We start from the raw sequence: 16,408 nt of genomic DNA, 5'->3' as shown, positions 1-16,408 counted from the left end.
TCATTGCACAGTTTTAGTGTATTAAATTTTATAAGTTCAATAAAATAAATGTCCATTACCTCAAACTTAAACCATTCTGAATTCCACTGAGGATTTAAAGATCGTCTAAACACTTCAGTTTTGTGTGTTGTTGTGCCAAATTTTACCTACAAGCAATACAAATAAATAAAAATGTAATAAACAAAAAAGAATCAATTTATGTCTCTCCACCAAAAAAAAATAGCAATGATTATCATTATTTATTTAATTTCTTTCAATTTTGTTTTAATTTATTCACCAAAAGCTGGAAACATAATAAGTATAGTAATTCATCTAATATTTATAATGAGAAGTCCTATGGCACAAACCTGTTAAACTCTCAGCATGACCAATGAATGTCATTTCTTAGTGACTATTACACCTTTATACAATATGCACCACTTTGCCAATTTAAAAAAATATATATAAATTTGTTTATTTTTCTTTGAATTACATGGATAATATGTTTAAATATATCAAATTTAACAAAGAAATTATTAATAATAATAATAATAATAATAGGAGACATGAATATAAACATTAGGAACATAAATAACAACACAGAACAATACCTAGACCTCTTATCAGCATACAACATAACCCCACCCATACAGTCATATACACGAGAAGAGATGGTCAGAAATACAACAACCTCATCCTGTATTGACCATATAAATATACGCACCCCTCCAAACAGTCACACAGCAGCCGTCGTAACATGCAAACTGCCAGACCATTATTTCACAGCATTACAGTTACACACTGAACCAGAACCCATAAAACTCACTGAGACTACAAAACAGTATTATAGCATTCTAAACAAAACAATAGTAAACTACGAAATCAGAAAAACAGACTGGATGCAGACAGCATCTTTAGACTCTGCTGAAGCTGTATATAATAATCTTAAACTTGCATTTAATAAAATATATAACAAAGCATTAACAAAAATAAAAATACGCTCCCAGACAAAACAGAATCCATGGATAACAGACATACAAAGAAAAGATGCCCTATGGAAACAACTTAAGAAGTCGCCAAACAATATCACTTTACAAGCTGAATACAAAAGAAAATGGAATCTCCTAACAACATAGATTAGAATGGCAAAAAGAACTACAGCAACAAATTAACAACAGCTCAGAACGACATAAAGGAAACCTGGCACCTGATTAATGAAATGCTGGACAATGCCTCAGAAACAATAAAACACAGCTTTGCTTGCGACCCCAAATACCTCAAACAGTTGGCAAACAACTTTAATCAGCAATTCATGAACTCTGTCCAAAAACTATAAGAAACAACCTTTCCTCACACAAACGAACATTCTCCACTAGGTCCACGAGCAACCCAGTCAATGTGGTTCCTCACAGTAACAAAAGAAGAACTATCACTGGCAATTCAACAAATTAACCCTAACAAAGGACCTGGGATAGACGGAATCAGACTAAAAGACATCACGAAACACTCAACCAACCTATGCCCAGTTATACAAAAACTGTTAAATAAAATCTTTGAAACAGGACACATACCTGAAACACTAAAGACTGCATTAATCACAACCATACAGAAACATGGAAAAAGAAACATCATAAGTAATTACAGACCCATCGTCACGTTGTCTGTAATCAACCAATTCATGGAGCGCATCGTGCATCGAAAACTCTTCACATACATTGAAAAATTTCAAATCATACCCAAACACAATATGGCTTTCAAAAAAAATAAAGGAACAGCAACACTCCTGGAAGATTTCACAGACCTAATAAATGCTGCATTGGATGAAAACAGAATAACATTAGTCATATTCATTGACCTAACAAAAGCATTTGACACACTAACACACAAAACCTTGTTAACGAAACTAACGCATATTGGAATCGGAGGTAGTCTACTCCAGTGGTTTAAAGCATACATGAAAAACAGGAAGCACATCACACATATAGGATCAGCATACAGCAAAGAGGTACCAGTAACCTGCAGAGTACTGCAAGGAGCTGTCCTATCTCCCATTCTATTTAACATATACACACACGACATAAACCATCTTCCCTTAAAAAGTAAAATCTTCCAGTATGCAGACGACACAGCCATAGTATTCATTCTCAACAACACAAATATCGCTTACACAAATATGCAACACGACATCAATCAAATCACTAACTGGTTAACCAAAAACGGCATATATATATATATATATATATATAAACCCTGGGAAAACAAAGCTAATGATATTCAAAAAATCCCCAACCCTGCCCACAGAAACTAAATATCTCACTATCCGATATTCACCCGCCTATACACAAAGCGCTGAACCTAAAACCACAACCATCACACAGGTGAAAACAACACGCTATCTCAGACTTCACTTCGATCAGCATCGAAGTGAAGTTAGAACAGCCATATTCTAACTTTGATCACTAAGAACACCAAGCTTAGGATAATAGCAAGCAAACTATACTGATTAAAAGACATTGCCCCAACACACATAAAAATACTAATCTATAAAGCATTATGTGATAACATTTTAAGATACGCAATCACATAATATGCATTCTGCACAGACTACAGACAGCAAGTTACAATGGTTGCAAGATAAAATGGTAAAACTGATATTCTGGGAACAATCCACACTTATGCAGGCAGAATGGACAGAACACAAAATATTTAAGGTGAAACACGTATGCCACTACACAGTCACGTTAAAACATTACTACAGCCCAACCTATAGAGTAATCAGAACAACATATCAGATAACAAGACCATAGTCAACAAACTACATAACATATAAGTACAACAATCACTACGGCAAAGCCACCCAAAACTTCTACGTACCTGATATGATAAACAAACTGCCGTTCAACGACAGAAACCTTGGGACATGCAGAGAGCTGAAACAGGCGCTATATAAATATTATAGCAAGAATGAAAATTAGAGAAATTCCTGTTTCTCTCTCCCTCACACACACACACACACACACACACACAAAAACCTATGACAAGCCCCTCTCAAAAATCACTACTACAAGGACACAAGCAAACACACCATGTCCAAATCCATCCCTACTTGCAAAAAAAAATTAAACTGTGTAATATAGTTGAAGCCTTCCAAGCAAACACACCAACAAACAGTGAAACCAAAACTGGTTTGCGACCAGTATAGAAACATAACCACGAAACCACCAGCATCTATTATCTTCCTCAGATAAGCTCTGCAAAGCTTAGAGGAAGAAATCAGAAATGCCTCCCAAATTATTATTATTATATTAGTTATTCACTAAAAAAAAAAAAAAAACTATATAACCATCACCTAAAATAATACAGAGGCAAAGAGTGTTATTAAAATTATTAACTGAAATCCAATGTAGGAAACTTTTGTAAAATTATACTGAAGATAACTATCGTATACATATGTGTAAATATTTTAGCAATGAATAAAAATATTATTTATTAAAAAAAAAATTATTCTAAGACAGCTGATTTGAATGATTTATAGCCTCTCTCAATGAGTCAATAATAAGAACCATGCTTACTTTGCTTATCTTACTTCTTTGTTTCTTTACTAATTACTTTCTTACAGAACTTATTCAATACTTCTTGAATGTGCATTATGAAAATGATACCATGTGCAGATGGACAACATAGCAAAAGTTACACAATGCCACAACAAATGTAAGGACACATCCTTTTCTTGGAACAGTGCATATCAGTAACAAATGGCAAGCAAATGTTGTGTGCAACATTTACATATACAATATCACATGCATATACAACTAGCGACATATATGCAAACTGTGTAAATGCTGGAAATGAGTTAACTAATTTCCAGCATATATCGGATATCATGAAATTACAATGAAAACAAACTAAAGAACAAGATCACATAAACTGATGGAAAGGGATAAAATTATTATTATGAATTAGTGGGTTCTCTCAAGTTGTATGCAGCAGTTCTTAAAAAAACATTTTTCAGGGCTGCATTCAAGCAAAATATTTCCAAAAAAAATTCTTAGGTTTGATATGTATATGCAGAGCTCACTGTGATTGGATGGTAGGGAATATAAAGAATCACAATAATCCTCTTTGAATAAGATGGACACATCAGAGTATGACAGCTACCAAAAGAAGGTAATTTGCTAGAGTGTATCATCACATATGTTCAATGAGGTGAGGATAGTGATTATACTGACACTGATATATAATTGTCAATCATGCTAACATTGAACTTTTTGAGTGCTGCCTGCACCCAAAAGGTTCGATGTAAACATTGAATATAGCTTTGAATACAAAATACAGCTATTTCTGTACTATACACATTCTGCAGCACAAATGGCAGAATGTCTATTTTTTAAAAAAAAACAATTGTATGTTTTTATGTGCCATTCAGTTGTTTTTGACTATTGGTGATCTTGTGCATAAAGGCTCTTCATCCCACTTGGCCTCTTGTCCTTTCTTACAGCAATTGTAAGTTCAAGTTAGTAAGTTCTTTTGTGTTGTCCATCCAACTCTTTTGTGATCTTCCTCTTCTTCTAATTCCCTCAATCTTCCCCAACATAACCGTCTTTTCCGATTCATCAGCTTGCATAATATGCCCAAAGTACATCAACTTCTGTTTAGCAATTGTTGCCTCCAAGGAGCATTCTGTCTTTTTAGACAGAATGTTTTAGACAAAATGACCAGTAAGAATATTTTATACTCTCTAAAATATTCTTAGTGGTCATTCTTGCAGTCCATGGAATTCTTAATAATCTCCTCCACACCCATAATTCAAATGAATCAATTTGCTTTCTGTCTTTGATCTTAATAATCCAGCTTTCACATCCATACATCACTACTGGATTGATTTGACAATTCTAACTTTTGTGGCCTTACTCTCACCTCTATCTTGCATAAATTTTATCAGATTTAACACAGCTCTCTTTTCCCATGACTATCCTTTAAGTACCATGTGATATCAAGGTCATGTGCAGCTACTATAAATGGGCACACCTATCCTCTGTACGTAATCAGTAAACATTTGCTAGTAATGGGGAGACATGGCAACGTAAACCAATTTGACCGCAAGTAGACAGTTGGGGCCCGGAGGACAGGCACCAGTATTTTGGAAACAGTCACTTGCTGGTTGCTCCCATACTACTGTATGAAGGGTGTACCAGAACTGGTAAACCTTTGATACAGTAGCCTAATGTTGGTCAGCCACATGTGGTTGATCCTAGAGGTGACTGTCTAGTGTCATGACTGGTATCTCAGCAGTGATGCGCAAATCACACAGTTCACCCACCAGTACAACAGCAGGGCAGTTCGACCCATTTTCACAAGCACCATATACTGTACCTTGCTTTGTCTGGGGGTTTCCACAACCGGAGACCAACAAGGATATCCATCATGATGGCCAGGCATCGCAAACAACACCTTGCATGAACAAAGGAACATTGCCAATGGAACCTTAACAGGTGGAAGAAGATTGTCTGGAGTGATGAGTCCCATTTCCTGCTGCACCATGCTGATGGCCAGAGTTGCATTTGGCATAAACAGCATGAAGCCCTATCCCCTAGTTGAACAGTTGCGGTTTAATAGGCCGGTGGAGGTGGTGTTATGGTCTGGGGGAGCTGTTTCCTGGCATGCCCTATGTCTGTTGGTTATCATCCCACAAACACTGATTGATGAATGTTAAAGGAACCTGTAAGCCTACCATCTCCATCCATATCTGCAGGAGGTCTACCCAGACCACAGTGCCATCTTTCATCTGTACAATGCACCTTGTCATCGAGCTTGTACAAACTACTGAGTGCTTGGAAGAACGTGACAATGAATTTTCCACATTGCCTTGGCCTCCAAACTCCACTGACTGTAACCCAATTGAACATGTGTGGGATATGCTAGAACAGGATGTGAGAACTTCTGATCCTCCTCCATGGAATGAGTGTGGACTGATGGAGTTGCTGCAGTGGACATGGGTCGCATTACGCATGGAGGATGTTCGACACCTTGTGGAATTTGATCCTAGGTGTCTGTGACCAGTGATTTAATAGAGAGGTGGACCAACACCTTATCAGGTAGGTACTCCTAATATAAAGCTAACCCAGTGTAATAACCTATGCAAAAAGACTGCAAAAAATGAGTGAATGAAGAATGTTGTTGCAGAGTGTGAATAGATAATAGTGAAAGTCTAATCTGACTAAAGAGTTTGGGGTACAATTTTGTTTCATATGTATAACAAGGTTTATTTCATTTTACCACAGTTGTACTGCAGGTGAACTAAAGATTTTTTTTTCTATTTTTAATTTTTTATATATATATATAACAAGGTTTATTATACATATCATGGTATTTTTACATAGTCTGGAAACTTACTCTAGTGACCAAACATGAAACTTTTTAAGTCGGCATCAGGCCTCCGATAAGCAAAGTGTTGTTATTACTACTTTTTAAATTTAGATCGAACTAAACATTTATAATTATTTTATATTATTTTCCATCAGAAGAATATTATATTATCCATAATTAAGTCTTTTGAAACTTGGACCTAACTGGATTAATCACCTAGTCAGTAAACCCGTTGCCCATCTATCCTGTTGCATTGTTGGCTGTCATCCAGTTGTCCTGTCACCTAGATGGCCAAATGCCACCAAGTCTGCAGCAGTCCCAAACTAAACTGAATATAAGTAAGTGCTGTAACAAATTTGGTATGAAAATCAGCAAGTAAAAAGTCAGACTATGTAAAGAGGCAGGAACAAGGAAAAGATCCTTCAGAACAGTTATTCCAAACTGGAATGGATCTCTGATTTATAGAGGTAAAGCACTGTTAAGGCAAAAAATAAGATCCAGAACAGAAGAGAAAAACCAATATGCTGAGACAGTTTTGTTTTATATTACATAAATCAGGACCCAACCATAAAGATAGTTCTGCATGTGTGCATGTCTATCATTATGACCAACTAAAAAGAACATATTGTATATGTTCTAACCAATAAGCAAAAGAACTAAGGATCTACCACGATTCTTGGTATGATAATCTAAACATGTTTTAACATGAAAAGAAAAGATAAATATGTATACTAAGGAATCAAAATAAAAGTTCAGTTCATTTTTGAAACATTTACATATAAAAAATAATAATGAAGATAATTCACATATCAAGCCTGTGAAAAGCAAATGTGGCAATTTGAAATTATTAATATTAATACCAGACCTCTATTGAGTCAAAGACTCATTGTGGGAGGTATGCACTGTAACACACAAAGCCTATCAAACCATAATTTAAACTCATTCCATGTATCCACAATCACCACAATGTCAGGGAATAGATTCCACTTGCCAATTACTATCCAGATAAAGCACCTGCTCACACCCTCCTTATACAGCAAACAAGGGGATGTTCTCCACTTGTTCTATCCCCTTCTCCAAATTTATGAAAAATTTCTTACACATTAACCTGGCAACAACCTTTTCTCAACTTAAATGTCTCAATCATAACTCCTCTTTTCCTCCTATTCAAAAGATTTTGTAAACAACATTCCCTCAATCTGTTTTCATATCCCACATCTCAGACCAGTTACCACCTTATTCAATCTTCTCTGGACTGTTTCCAACATATCCTCATGACCACATGAAAACTAGGAGACAAAAATCTGTGCACAATAATCCATATGAAGCTGATCAAGGCCTTATACAATGGAACCAGAACCCCTCTATTTCTGCACATTAAGTTACTTTGCATCACTGCCACAATCTGATAAAATGACTTCACAACTTGTACAATGTGACCTCTGAACTTCAGATCCTTGTGCAGAGGTCACAATGCACAAGTTGTGAAGTCATTGTATCAAATTGTGGCAGTGATGCAGAGTAACTTAATGCAGAAATAAAGAGGTTCTGGTTCCATTATAAGGCCTTGATCAGGCCTCGTATGGATTATTGTGCACAGGTTTTGTCTCTCCTCTCTTCAACATCCTCCAAAATTTCTCACTAAATGTATACTTTGCATCAATTGTTCTCTACCAAATTTCAGAACCTTACACTTTGAAACATTGAACTGACAGTTCCATTCTGCTGCCCACTCATACAATCTTTTCATGTTCTCTTGTAAGCCACAACATCTGCATGATTCCTCATCACTCTCCCTAGTTTGCATCATCTGCAAACAGTTATATATCACCAGTTAAAGTCATCCCAATATCATTAATATACAAATTAAATAATAATTGGCCCCAAACAGACTCCTGAGGCACACCACTAGTGATTTTCTTCTTCCAGGATACTGAACCCTATACATAACTTGCTAATACCTATCTGAGAGCCAGTTGCCTAATCAACTCAATAATATATCATCCAATCCAATCTGCGCCAGTTCAGTTATCAACTTTTGGTGAGGAAATCTCTCAAAATCCTATGCATAATCTAAGTATGCATCTCCCTTGTCCAATGCAGTCATCACCTGGTTATCGTGAATAAGCTGGTAAAAGATGACCTCCCTTTAACAAACCTCAGCAATACTGCAGTTATCAATCCACTTTTGTATCGTCACCTTATCACCACTTTTGTGAAGTGGAACAATTTTATCTTCCTTCCACTCCTTTGGGACTTGTGCTGTTGCAAGAATCTTCATAAACAGGTAGGTCAAGGCTAATGCTAACTTTCTGGAACATTCCCTTAAGACACACCTATTGCCTTATTTACATCTAGCTTCTTAGCTCCTCCTGTATCTCTTGCTTGCTCACCAGTAAGTCTTCTCTTATTTCATTTTCTACACTTGTGCTTCTGATTCCAGACTGAAGATGAAAGACACTGATGGAATGCTCACTGAATACCTCAAGTATGTCCTGTGCAGTAGTTACCAATCTATCACTTTTATCCATTATTATCATCCTACCATAAATATTCTTCTTTCTGCTTGTCACATATCTAAAAAATTCCCTAGAGCTTTTCTTGGCATGATTTGATAATTTTTGCATGCGCTGCACTTTTGCTGTCCTTACCAACTAAGTCAAATGTGGCCTGGTTTTATACTCTTTGTGTAGCTGATTATTATCATTATTCATCTTGTGATGTCTCCAAAGTGCCTTCTTCTTCTTCTTCCAGATTTCATGCATAATCCCATCATTCATCCACTCGATATCTATCTTATTCAGTCTTTTGACCTTCCGAATACATTCACAGATTGATGCTATTAAGTATCTCTTTGTCACTAGAGGGAGTGCAAAACCTCACTCATACTCACATCCTCTGATGAAATAGTCAGATCTAAAACTCATAATCTTCCTTCACATACTACCTAAAACAGTTGTCTCTCAAGAACTGAAGAAATTCATTTTCCTTATTCTGCAATGCTATCTCTTCATTTCAATATATACTATCATAATTATAATCACCCATAATAATCGCCCTTCTCTTGTTCACTAACCCAAGCTGATTATACATTTCTTCATCACTACTGTCCACATTCCCTGGTCTATAGCAACATCCAACTAAATATCTCTTCTAGTCAACCTCAATCTCACACCACACTGTCTCTAAACCATTGCCACTATTTTCCTCTTTCAGGTTCACTTTTAGGTCTCTATCCAGTCCTACACAAGCACACTGTTAGTTATGATTTCCCCATCACACCTGCCCTTGGTGAATCACTTTTATCACCACCTACCCAATATATCTCCTCAGTCACCTCAACCCACTTCGCATTCCATTCCTACACTGATCATCCCCACATACACCTTCACTACCACTTCCAACATCCACTCTCACTAAGCAGTGTGTCTCCCTGCCCACCCTGGTTCTTCCCATTCCTCTTGCATTCCCGTTCTATCTTCATTTCTCACATTAACACTATTTTTAGTACCAAGCACTTCAATTTCATCTGTTCCACTCTCCTGTTCTTTCACTTCACCTATTACGTTCTCTGATGTCTTTGCTTGATTCACTTACTGCACCTGCTTCCAGCCAGTTTCTCCAGTTTACTCATGCAAAAGATATTCAAATATAATTCATTACTTTTGTACAAATCTATTCTTCCCTCAAATACACATCACACATCTACAAACTGAACTCTCTTCTCCTCACACAGCTTTGCCAGCATACTATTCATGATTCTTGCTCTCCATCTGAACTGATCATTATCATAACTCAGCAACACACTGACAACCTTTCCCACTATGGTGTTATCTTTCACCCGCTTCAATAACCTCCTGATATCCATCCTTACATTCTCCTTCTGTCCAACTAAATAATTTGTTCCCATAGCTACCACTAACTCTCTTGCTCATTTCCTTCTCATATCCAAAGAATTAATCATGTTGCTCCCTCTTGGAAAGCAGACATTATAGATTCTCCCTTCCTCATTAATCAAACCTCTAATAACGGAATCTCCTGTATGGAGATTCCGTTATTAGAGAAGTAATATCCAGGAGAAGGTAATGTCCAGAACAGAAGAGAAAAGCCAATATTTTGAGGCAGTTACAGATATGTTTTATATTACATAAACCAGGACACTAACCACAAAGATATTTCTGTATCTGTGCATGTTTATCATTATGACAAAGTGAGGAGAACAGAAAGTATGAATTAATGCTAGACTTGATGCTGAAATGCTAAATTAATGTGAAAACAAATTACTGCTGAAATAATGGTATAAAAAATATTACATTCTTTTTTATCATTATTAGAAAACAACAACTCTTACAGATTTTTATTAATTTCATATGAAAATGCAGTATTTTTTTTTTTGTTATGAAATAAAAAGAGAGCCAATATCACACCTATAGTCTTCAAGAAGGAAATATATCAGTGGCTATATGTACTTTGCTGAACAAGCTCACTAAATACAATTACAATTCTCATTAAAGCAGTCAGTTTAAAAATAAACTGACTAATGATACAGTAAAATCAAATTCTTTGCATTATTCAGAAATATGGAAAATAGGACTATGCTATAGTTCAAATAAACTTTCTTAACTTTAATGTATGTCTGTATGTAAAGTGCTTGGAAAGAAGTCAACAGACACCATAGTGTGAGGATCAACAGCTTAATAAGATGTTGGACCTTTCACTGCAATGACTGCATTAATCCTATGGGGCATACTTTCCACAATAATATGACAGTAATCAATGGAAATTTGGGACACAAATAACATTCTTCCTGCAGGCATGTAATGAGGTTCTGGACTATTGTGGGGCAGGCATCCCTTAACCTCACCCAATGCTCCAGTTCATCTCACAGATGTTCAATAGGGTTGAGATCAGCGCTCTGTGGAGATCAGTCAAGTGTGGTGACATTCATGACCACAAGCCCCATAGTTAAAGCAGCAGCCTTATGACACGGTGCATTTTCATTGTCTTGCTGAAAGAGACAATGGTCAGTTCCATAGAAATGTTATAAAGTAGGAAGCATTGCATTGTCCAAAATGCACAGATACCTCTCAAGGTTCAATGTTTATGGCAACATAGAGGTCCAAGGCCAAACCAGGAAAAACAGGATCATGCCATGACACCATCACCTCTGAATTTCATAAGTGTGATTACGCACTCCGGTAAGACATTCACCAGGCATCTGCTGCATTCACACACGTCAATCTCTACTTGGTAGAGAGAATGTAGCATGATTAATTGCTCCATAACACAGCTTTCCAAGTTTCCACACCCAACTGGAATGCTCTTTGCACCACTGAAGACAATGCTGCATGTTGATTTGGGTGATGTGGGGCTTGCATATTGCTATCCTACCATGAAAACTCATTTTGTGAGCTTCAGTCTTGGATGTTTTTTGCAGATTCATGCTCCAGTCGATGCCTGGAACTCGGCATTCAATGTTTCAACTGTAAATGAAGGTTTTTGCATATTATCCTTTGTAGCACCCTACAGTCATGTTCGGTGAGTGTGGTGGGTTATCCACTGCAGGTAGTGCTTACATTTAACTCCCTGCACTTCCATCTCAGTATCACTGATTGCTGACCTGGGATGGCCCGATATGTCTACAATCTGTCGAACAAATAGAATGCGACATGGCATCCTATCACAACGCCTCTTTCTAACTCCATCAGTTCCCTAAGGGGAACTGATGGAGTTAGAAATTTCATTTCTAATATAGTATATTTCATTTAGTCAGTTGCATGCATTCATTCATTCATTCATTCATAGCAGAGTTTTTTCTCCCGAAACTTGGGTTTTTCATCCCGCATACAGACAAATCGGCCCTTCAGAACACACGCAATTTACAGACAAAAAATACTAGTTGTGGTGGTCAGTAGATGGCGTTGATGGAGATGATTCATAGTAGAGGTTCGGTGTAGTGGTTGAGACAGCTGTAGGTGTCCTCCCGCGATGAGTCTTCAAACTCCTTGGAGGTGTCAGGAATAATAATAATAATAATATAGAAATGTGAAAAATGTAACGGTTATTTCAAGACCAGTGTATATGCTGTCCATATTACAAGTGAAGTTTAAAAGTATACGATTTGTGTACATATGTCTGCATATATGTAAGTAAAAGGAAAGGAAAAATACTTTTTACCTTGATATACATAATGTGACAAGGAGCAGAAATATATTTCTTACCTCTACAAATGCATCACAAGTATCACCTGACCTGTCCATAACAGGAAGGCTTCTACCAGCTAACACACGGACTTTCACTTTTCCTGGCATCTATGTTAAGTGGAAGAATGTGAATTCAAGATGTAGTGTTAACCAATTTAATATGTAATGTTACCAAAAAAAAACACTATTATCTTAATACTCAAAAAAAAAAATAAAATAAATAAAAATTCAGACTTACTTAAAGTCAATAATTCACATTACACCAAAACAACTAGGACTCTGATGCAAGTGTCATGTCCAACTGTGTGCTCTCTGAATTGCTTTATATGAAATATGAAGCAGTCAGAGAGCACACATATAACTCTTAAATTAAATAATTTAATTTAAGAGTTACTGCAAATTCCATAAGGATTTTATACTACTAATACCTATCTCAATGCTTCCAATTTTTGGTCAGGACAGACAACAAGAGACAATATCATTGACTAGAGAATAACTGTTGGAAGACTTGCTTCAGTAGGAAATATACCTCTATCTCAATCTCCTTTTTCCTTCTTTTTAATATGGTATATGCATGAACATGCACACACTTATAGTAACATATGACCCACTGGATAGATGTGGCCTGTGAATCATTTCAGACATATAAAACCAATATATGTCTGAAATGATATATATTGATTTTATTCAATTACCAGCATTGCTGAAATAATTCCACAATACTGGTAATTAATAAATAACATTTAAGTTACATTCTTAACTGATTTTATTTTCTACAAGTTTAAAAAAAAAAAAAAAAAAGGAGGGCTATGAGCAGACAATTATTTATAATCATTGGGAACTGATTACCATAGATTGCATTCTTCTGTGAGTACACTTTGATTTGCAAATTGAGTTGTTGTACACAGAAAGCAAAATGTTTGATCTTTTGTAAACTTGGCTGTAAACACTGATCTCACAGCTATTATTACCAATGCAATATGATTCTGCTAAAACTTTCATTCTACAACATATAAATATATAATAATTTGTATATGCCTGCTTACAAACCCCAAAAGTGGCTTGCATCAATAAAAAGCAGATGATTTGTGCAGTAGGCAGTGTGTGGAAAAGAGTGGACTGAAAAGGCCAATATATGATGTCTGTATATTGTATGCATTTTCCATTAATTTGACTGATTGTGAGATAACACTTCCCCTCCCAAATTTATGCGAGGGAAAATCCTGTCAATACCATATGAGATTGGCTAACTTACCTTCATATTAGATACCTTGCATTCTAGACAAAACTGAAACCTAGATCTTTCAACTTTAGCCAGCCTGGTTGGCCGAGTGGTTAGCGTATCCTCTGTCCAGCCAAAAGGCTGCGAGTTCGAATCCCGCCTTGGGCATGGATGTTTGTGGTTGTCTGTGGAAATATTAGTAGTGGTGGTAGATGCCGTTGGTATAGATGATGAAAGAAGTAGTAGTTGATGGATTGAGTGCTGGAGACGGAGGGTTGTAGAGTAGGTGCCCTCCCTCGATGAGTCTTTAGACTCCCTGGAGGTGTCACGTAATAATAATAACTTAGCCCTTTGGGGCAATTCCATCATCCTCATGGCTGGGCTACAGAGGCCCTTTCAAAAAGAATGAATAATTTAAAACATTTTATAAAATCGATGTTTTATAGAGGATCTTCAGAGAATAACAATGCCACTAGACCTGCATGGGATGAACCCAACTCAGCTTAATATTTTCAAGTGAGTCCATCCAAGATCCAAATGGAATATACATTTTATAACCTGATACCTGGCTTGAAACTCTAGCTTAAAAAAAAAAAACACTTGCAGCATGATTTTAACTAATTCAGTGCCATACAAAATTTATTTTTCTGGGAGAACAGTGCCACAGCATATTTTCTATTGAAACAGCATGCAACAGTTTACTGAACATATTGGTATATAAAATAGTATCAATGTGCCCATTACATCATATAGAATCAATAGACTGCAAATAATAAAATAAGACATTAAATTAAGCCTATAATATCTGAAAAAATATTCTACAATATTTTATGAAAATAATTCAACATTTCTAATTTCAATATTTCAACATTGAGTTATTTCCATAAAATACTTGTCTTATTTGGGATCAGTTGATCACACTATAAGAAATCCAAACAAGTAAAAAAAAAAAAAAGAAAAAAAGTAAGGTTTATGATACAAGGGCTGACACTCTTGACAACCCCCTCCCATACACACACACTTTTAAACTGCTACATTATCTGCTTGTGGATATTCAGTTTAGAGTGAAATTTCAAAACCAAACCTACTCTACGACTGAAATAACGCTATACTCAAAATACAAATATGTCTAACGTTAAAAAAAAAATTTTAATTAAAATTTAAATTTAAAAATAAATGTAAATGTGTCAAATAATGTACATGTTTGCAATTTTACTTAGTTATGAGATTTTATTATTTCTGTTCAACTTATGATATCACAAATAAGTACTACATTTAGTAGCACATTACACAGTATAATATACAAGGGCTTATGGTTTAATGTCTATTATACCCAAGTTAATAGAAACGAAGTTCACTAGAATTACATTCGTAAATGTCGAAAATTTATTCATAAGCCACTTGAATTCATTCAGAGATGTAACTAATAGGTGAAATCCTTTTCGGCCAAGATCTAAATTTAGGTCATGCCGCTATGACACTTAAAGTTGTCATCTCTAACTCTGAGAGGCAACACGTATACTCTCATCGTAATTACAGTGTGATTACTACGTAAACACCGTAACAAGAGTAACAGATGTTGACGAATTTAAAAGTGGTACACTACAATGCATTTTTTCCCTTAGAGAAACTGTCAACATACCTGTTTATATTTTCATAAGCCAAAAATTGCCAATTAAAAGATTTCCATGAATGACTAAAACGCACATGTTATTGCCCGAAAACAATATTAAGCCAATAGTGACAAATTCAACTGCACACAATCTAAACTATACACACAACCATGCTGCTTCAGATGAAACATCGAGCATGCACTATAAGTTTACAAAAATTATATAAAAGGTGGAGCGCCAAAGTTTCAATTTTCAGAGAGGTAACTGTGCTTTCTAACTTTTTTTAACTGCACTAAATGGACTCAGAAAAAGACCAATCAAATAGTGAGGGATGAACTAAATTACAAGGACCTAATATTAGACAAACTAAATAAAAAAATAATTAAAATAGTATGAGCATGTAAACAGAATGAATTAACAAAGATTACCTTACAGGGACGGAAAACCACCAAACGGACAAAGGCCGACCAAGGATAGGCTGGATCACCAGTATTAAGAAAGCTGCTAAGATCAGCAGCTTTCAAGATCTTTCAAGAAAGACTTTATTAAGAGAAGAGTGGAGAAGATGGACTCATGAAATACTCAACACATCTTGAAGGAAAAGAATCAATCAACTGCGCTTTTTTAAGCTTAGTCTAATGATATTACTTGATTCAGTTTTCTAATTGATATGTGGGCGCCTCCGAGACTAGTTTCCCACTCAAGGCGTCCTGTGAATCATTTTTTTCTTTCTTTCTTCCCCCAAATAAACTCGTGCATGCGTGTGTGTGTGTGTGTGTGTGTGTGTTCGCACGTGCATAGGAAGTACATCAGTACGTTTCCTCTGTAATCGTTGCAATTATTAAAATATAATTCTATTTAAAATAATAATAATAACATTCTATGTATCTTCTAATATCTTTTCATTCTGCAAAGAGAGCAGGTGACATCCTTTTAGCCTTAACTTTTTTTTTGGAAAACGATAGCTAACCGCACTCCATCTCGTATCATTGCATCTTATTGCAATCCCAAGGCGTGCTAGATAA

The 16,408-nt window shown here is 35.9% G+C and overlaps 1 protein-coding gene across 3 annotated transcripts in view; it reads right to left on the bottom strand.

The window, feature by feature from the left end:
* LOC150092739 (C2 domain-containing protein 5) overlaps nt 1-15,541 on the bottom strand; it is a 615,319-nt gene extending 599,778 nt beyond the window's left edge. For 2 of the 3 annotated variants that reach the window (XM_090414826.1, XM_090414824.1), the window contains exons 1-3: nt 15,138-15,261; nt 12,567-12,656; nt 60-146 (exon numbers count right to left, since the gene is read on the bottom strand). In XM_090414826.1, coding sequence (XP_090270952.1) covers nt 60-146; nt 12,567-12,656; nt 15,138-15,164 — 204 coding nt within the window. In that variant the 5' untranslated portion in view covers nt 15,165-15,261. Of the gene's footprint in view, nt 1-59; nt 147-12,566; nt 12,657-15,137; nt 15,262-15,412 lie in introns of those variants that run through there. The other variant, XM_090414825.1, reaches the window with a different exon arrangement.
* Nucleotides 15,542-16,408: the final 867 nt, after the last annotated feature.

This window comes from Typopeltis vanoorti, chromosome 25 (genome assembly GCF_054136105.1).
Source record: "Typopeltis vanoorti isolate ZY-2024b chromosome 25, IOZ_Tvanoo_1.0, whole genome shotgun sequence".
Lineage (NCBI taxonomy): Eukaryota > Metazoa > Arthropoda > Arachnida > Uropygi > Thelyphonidae > Typopeltis > Typopeltis vanoorti.
This window is presented reverse-complemented; position numbering and strand designations above follow the sequence as displayed.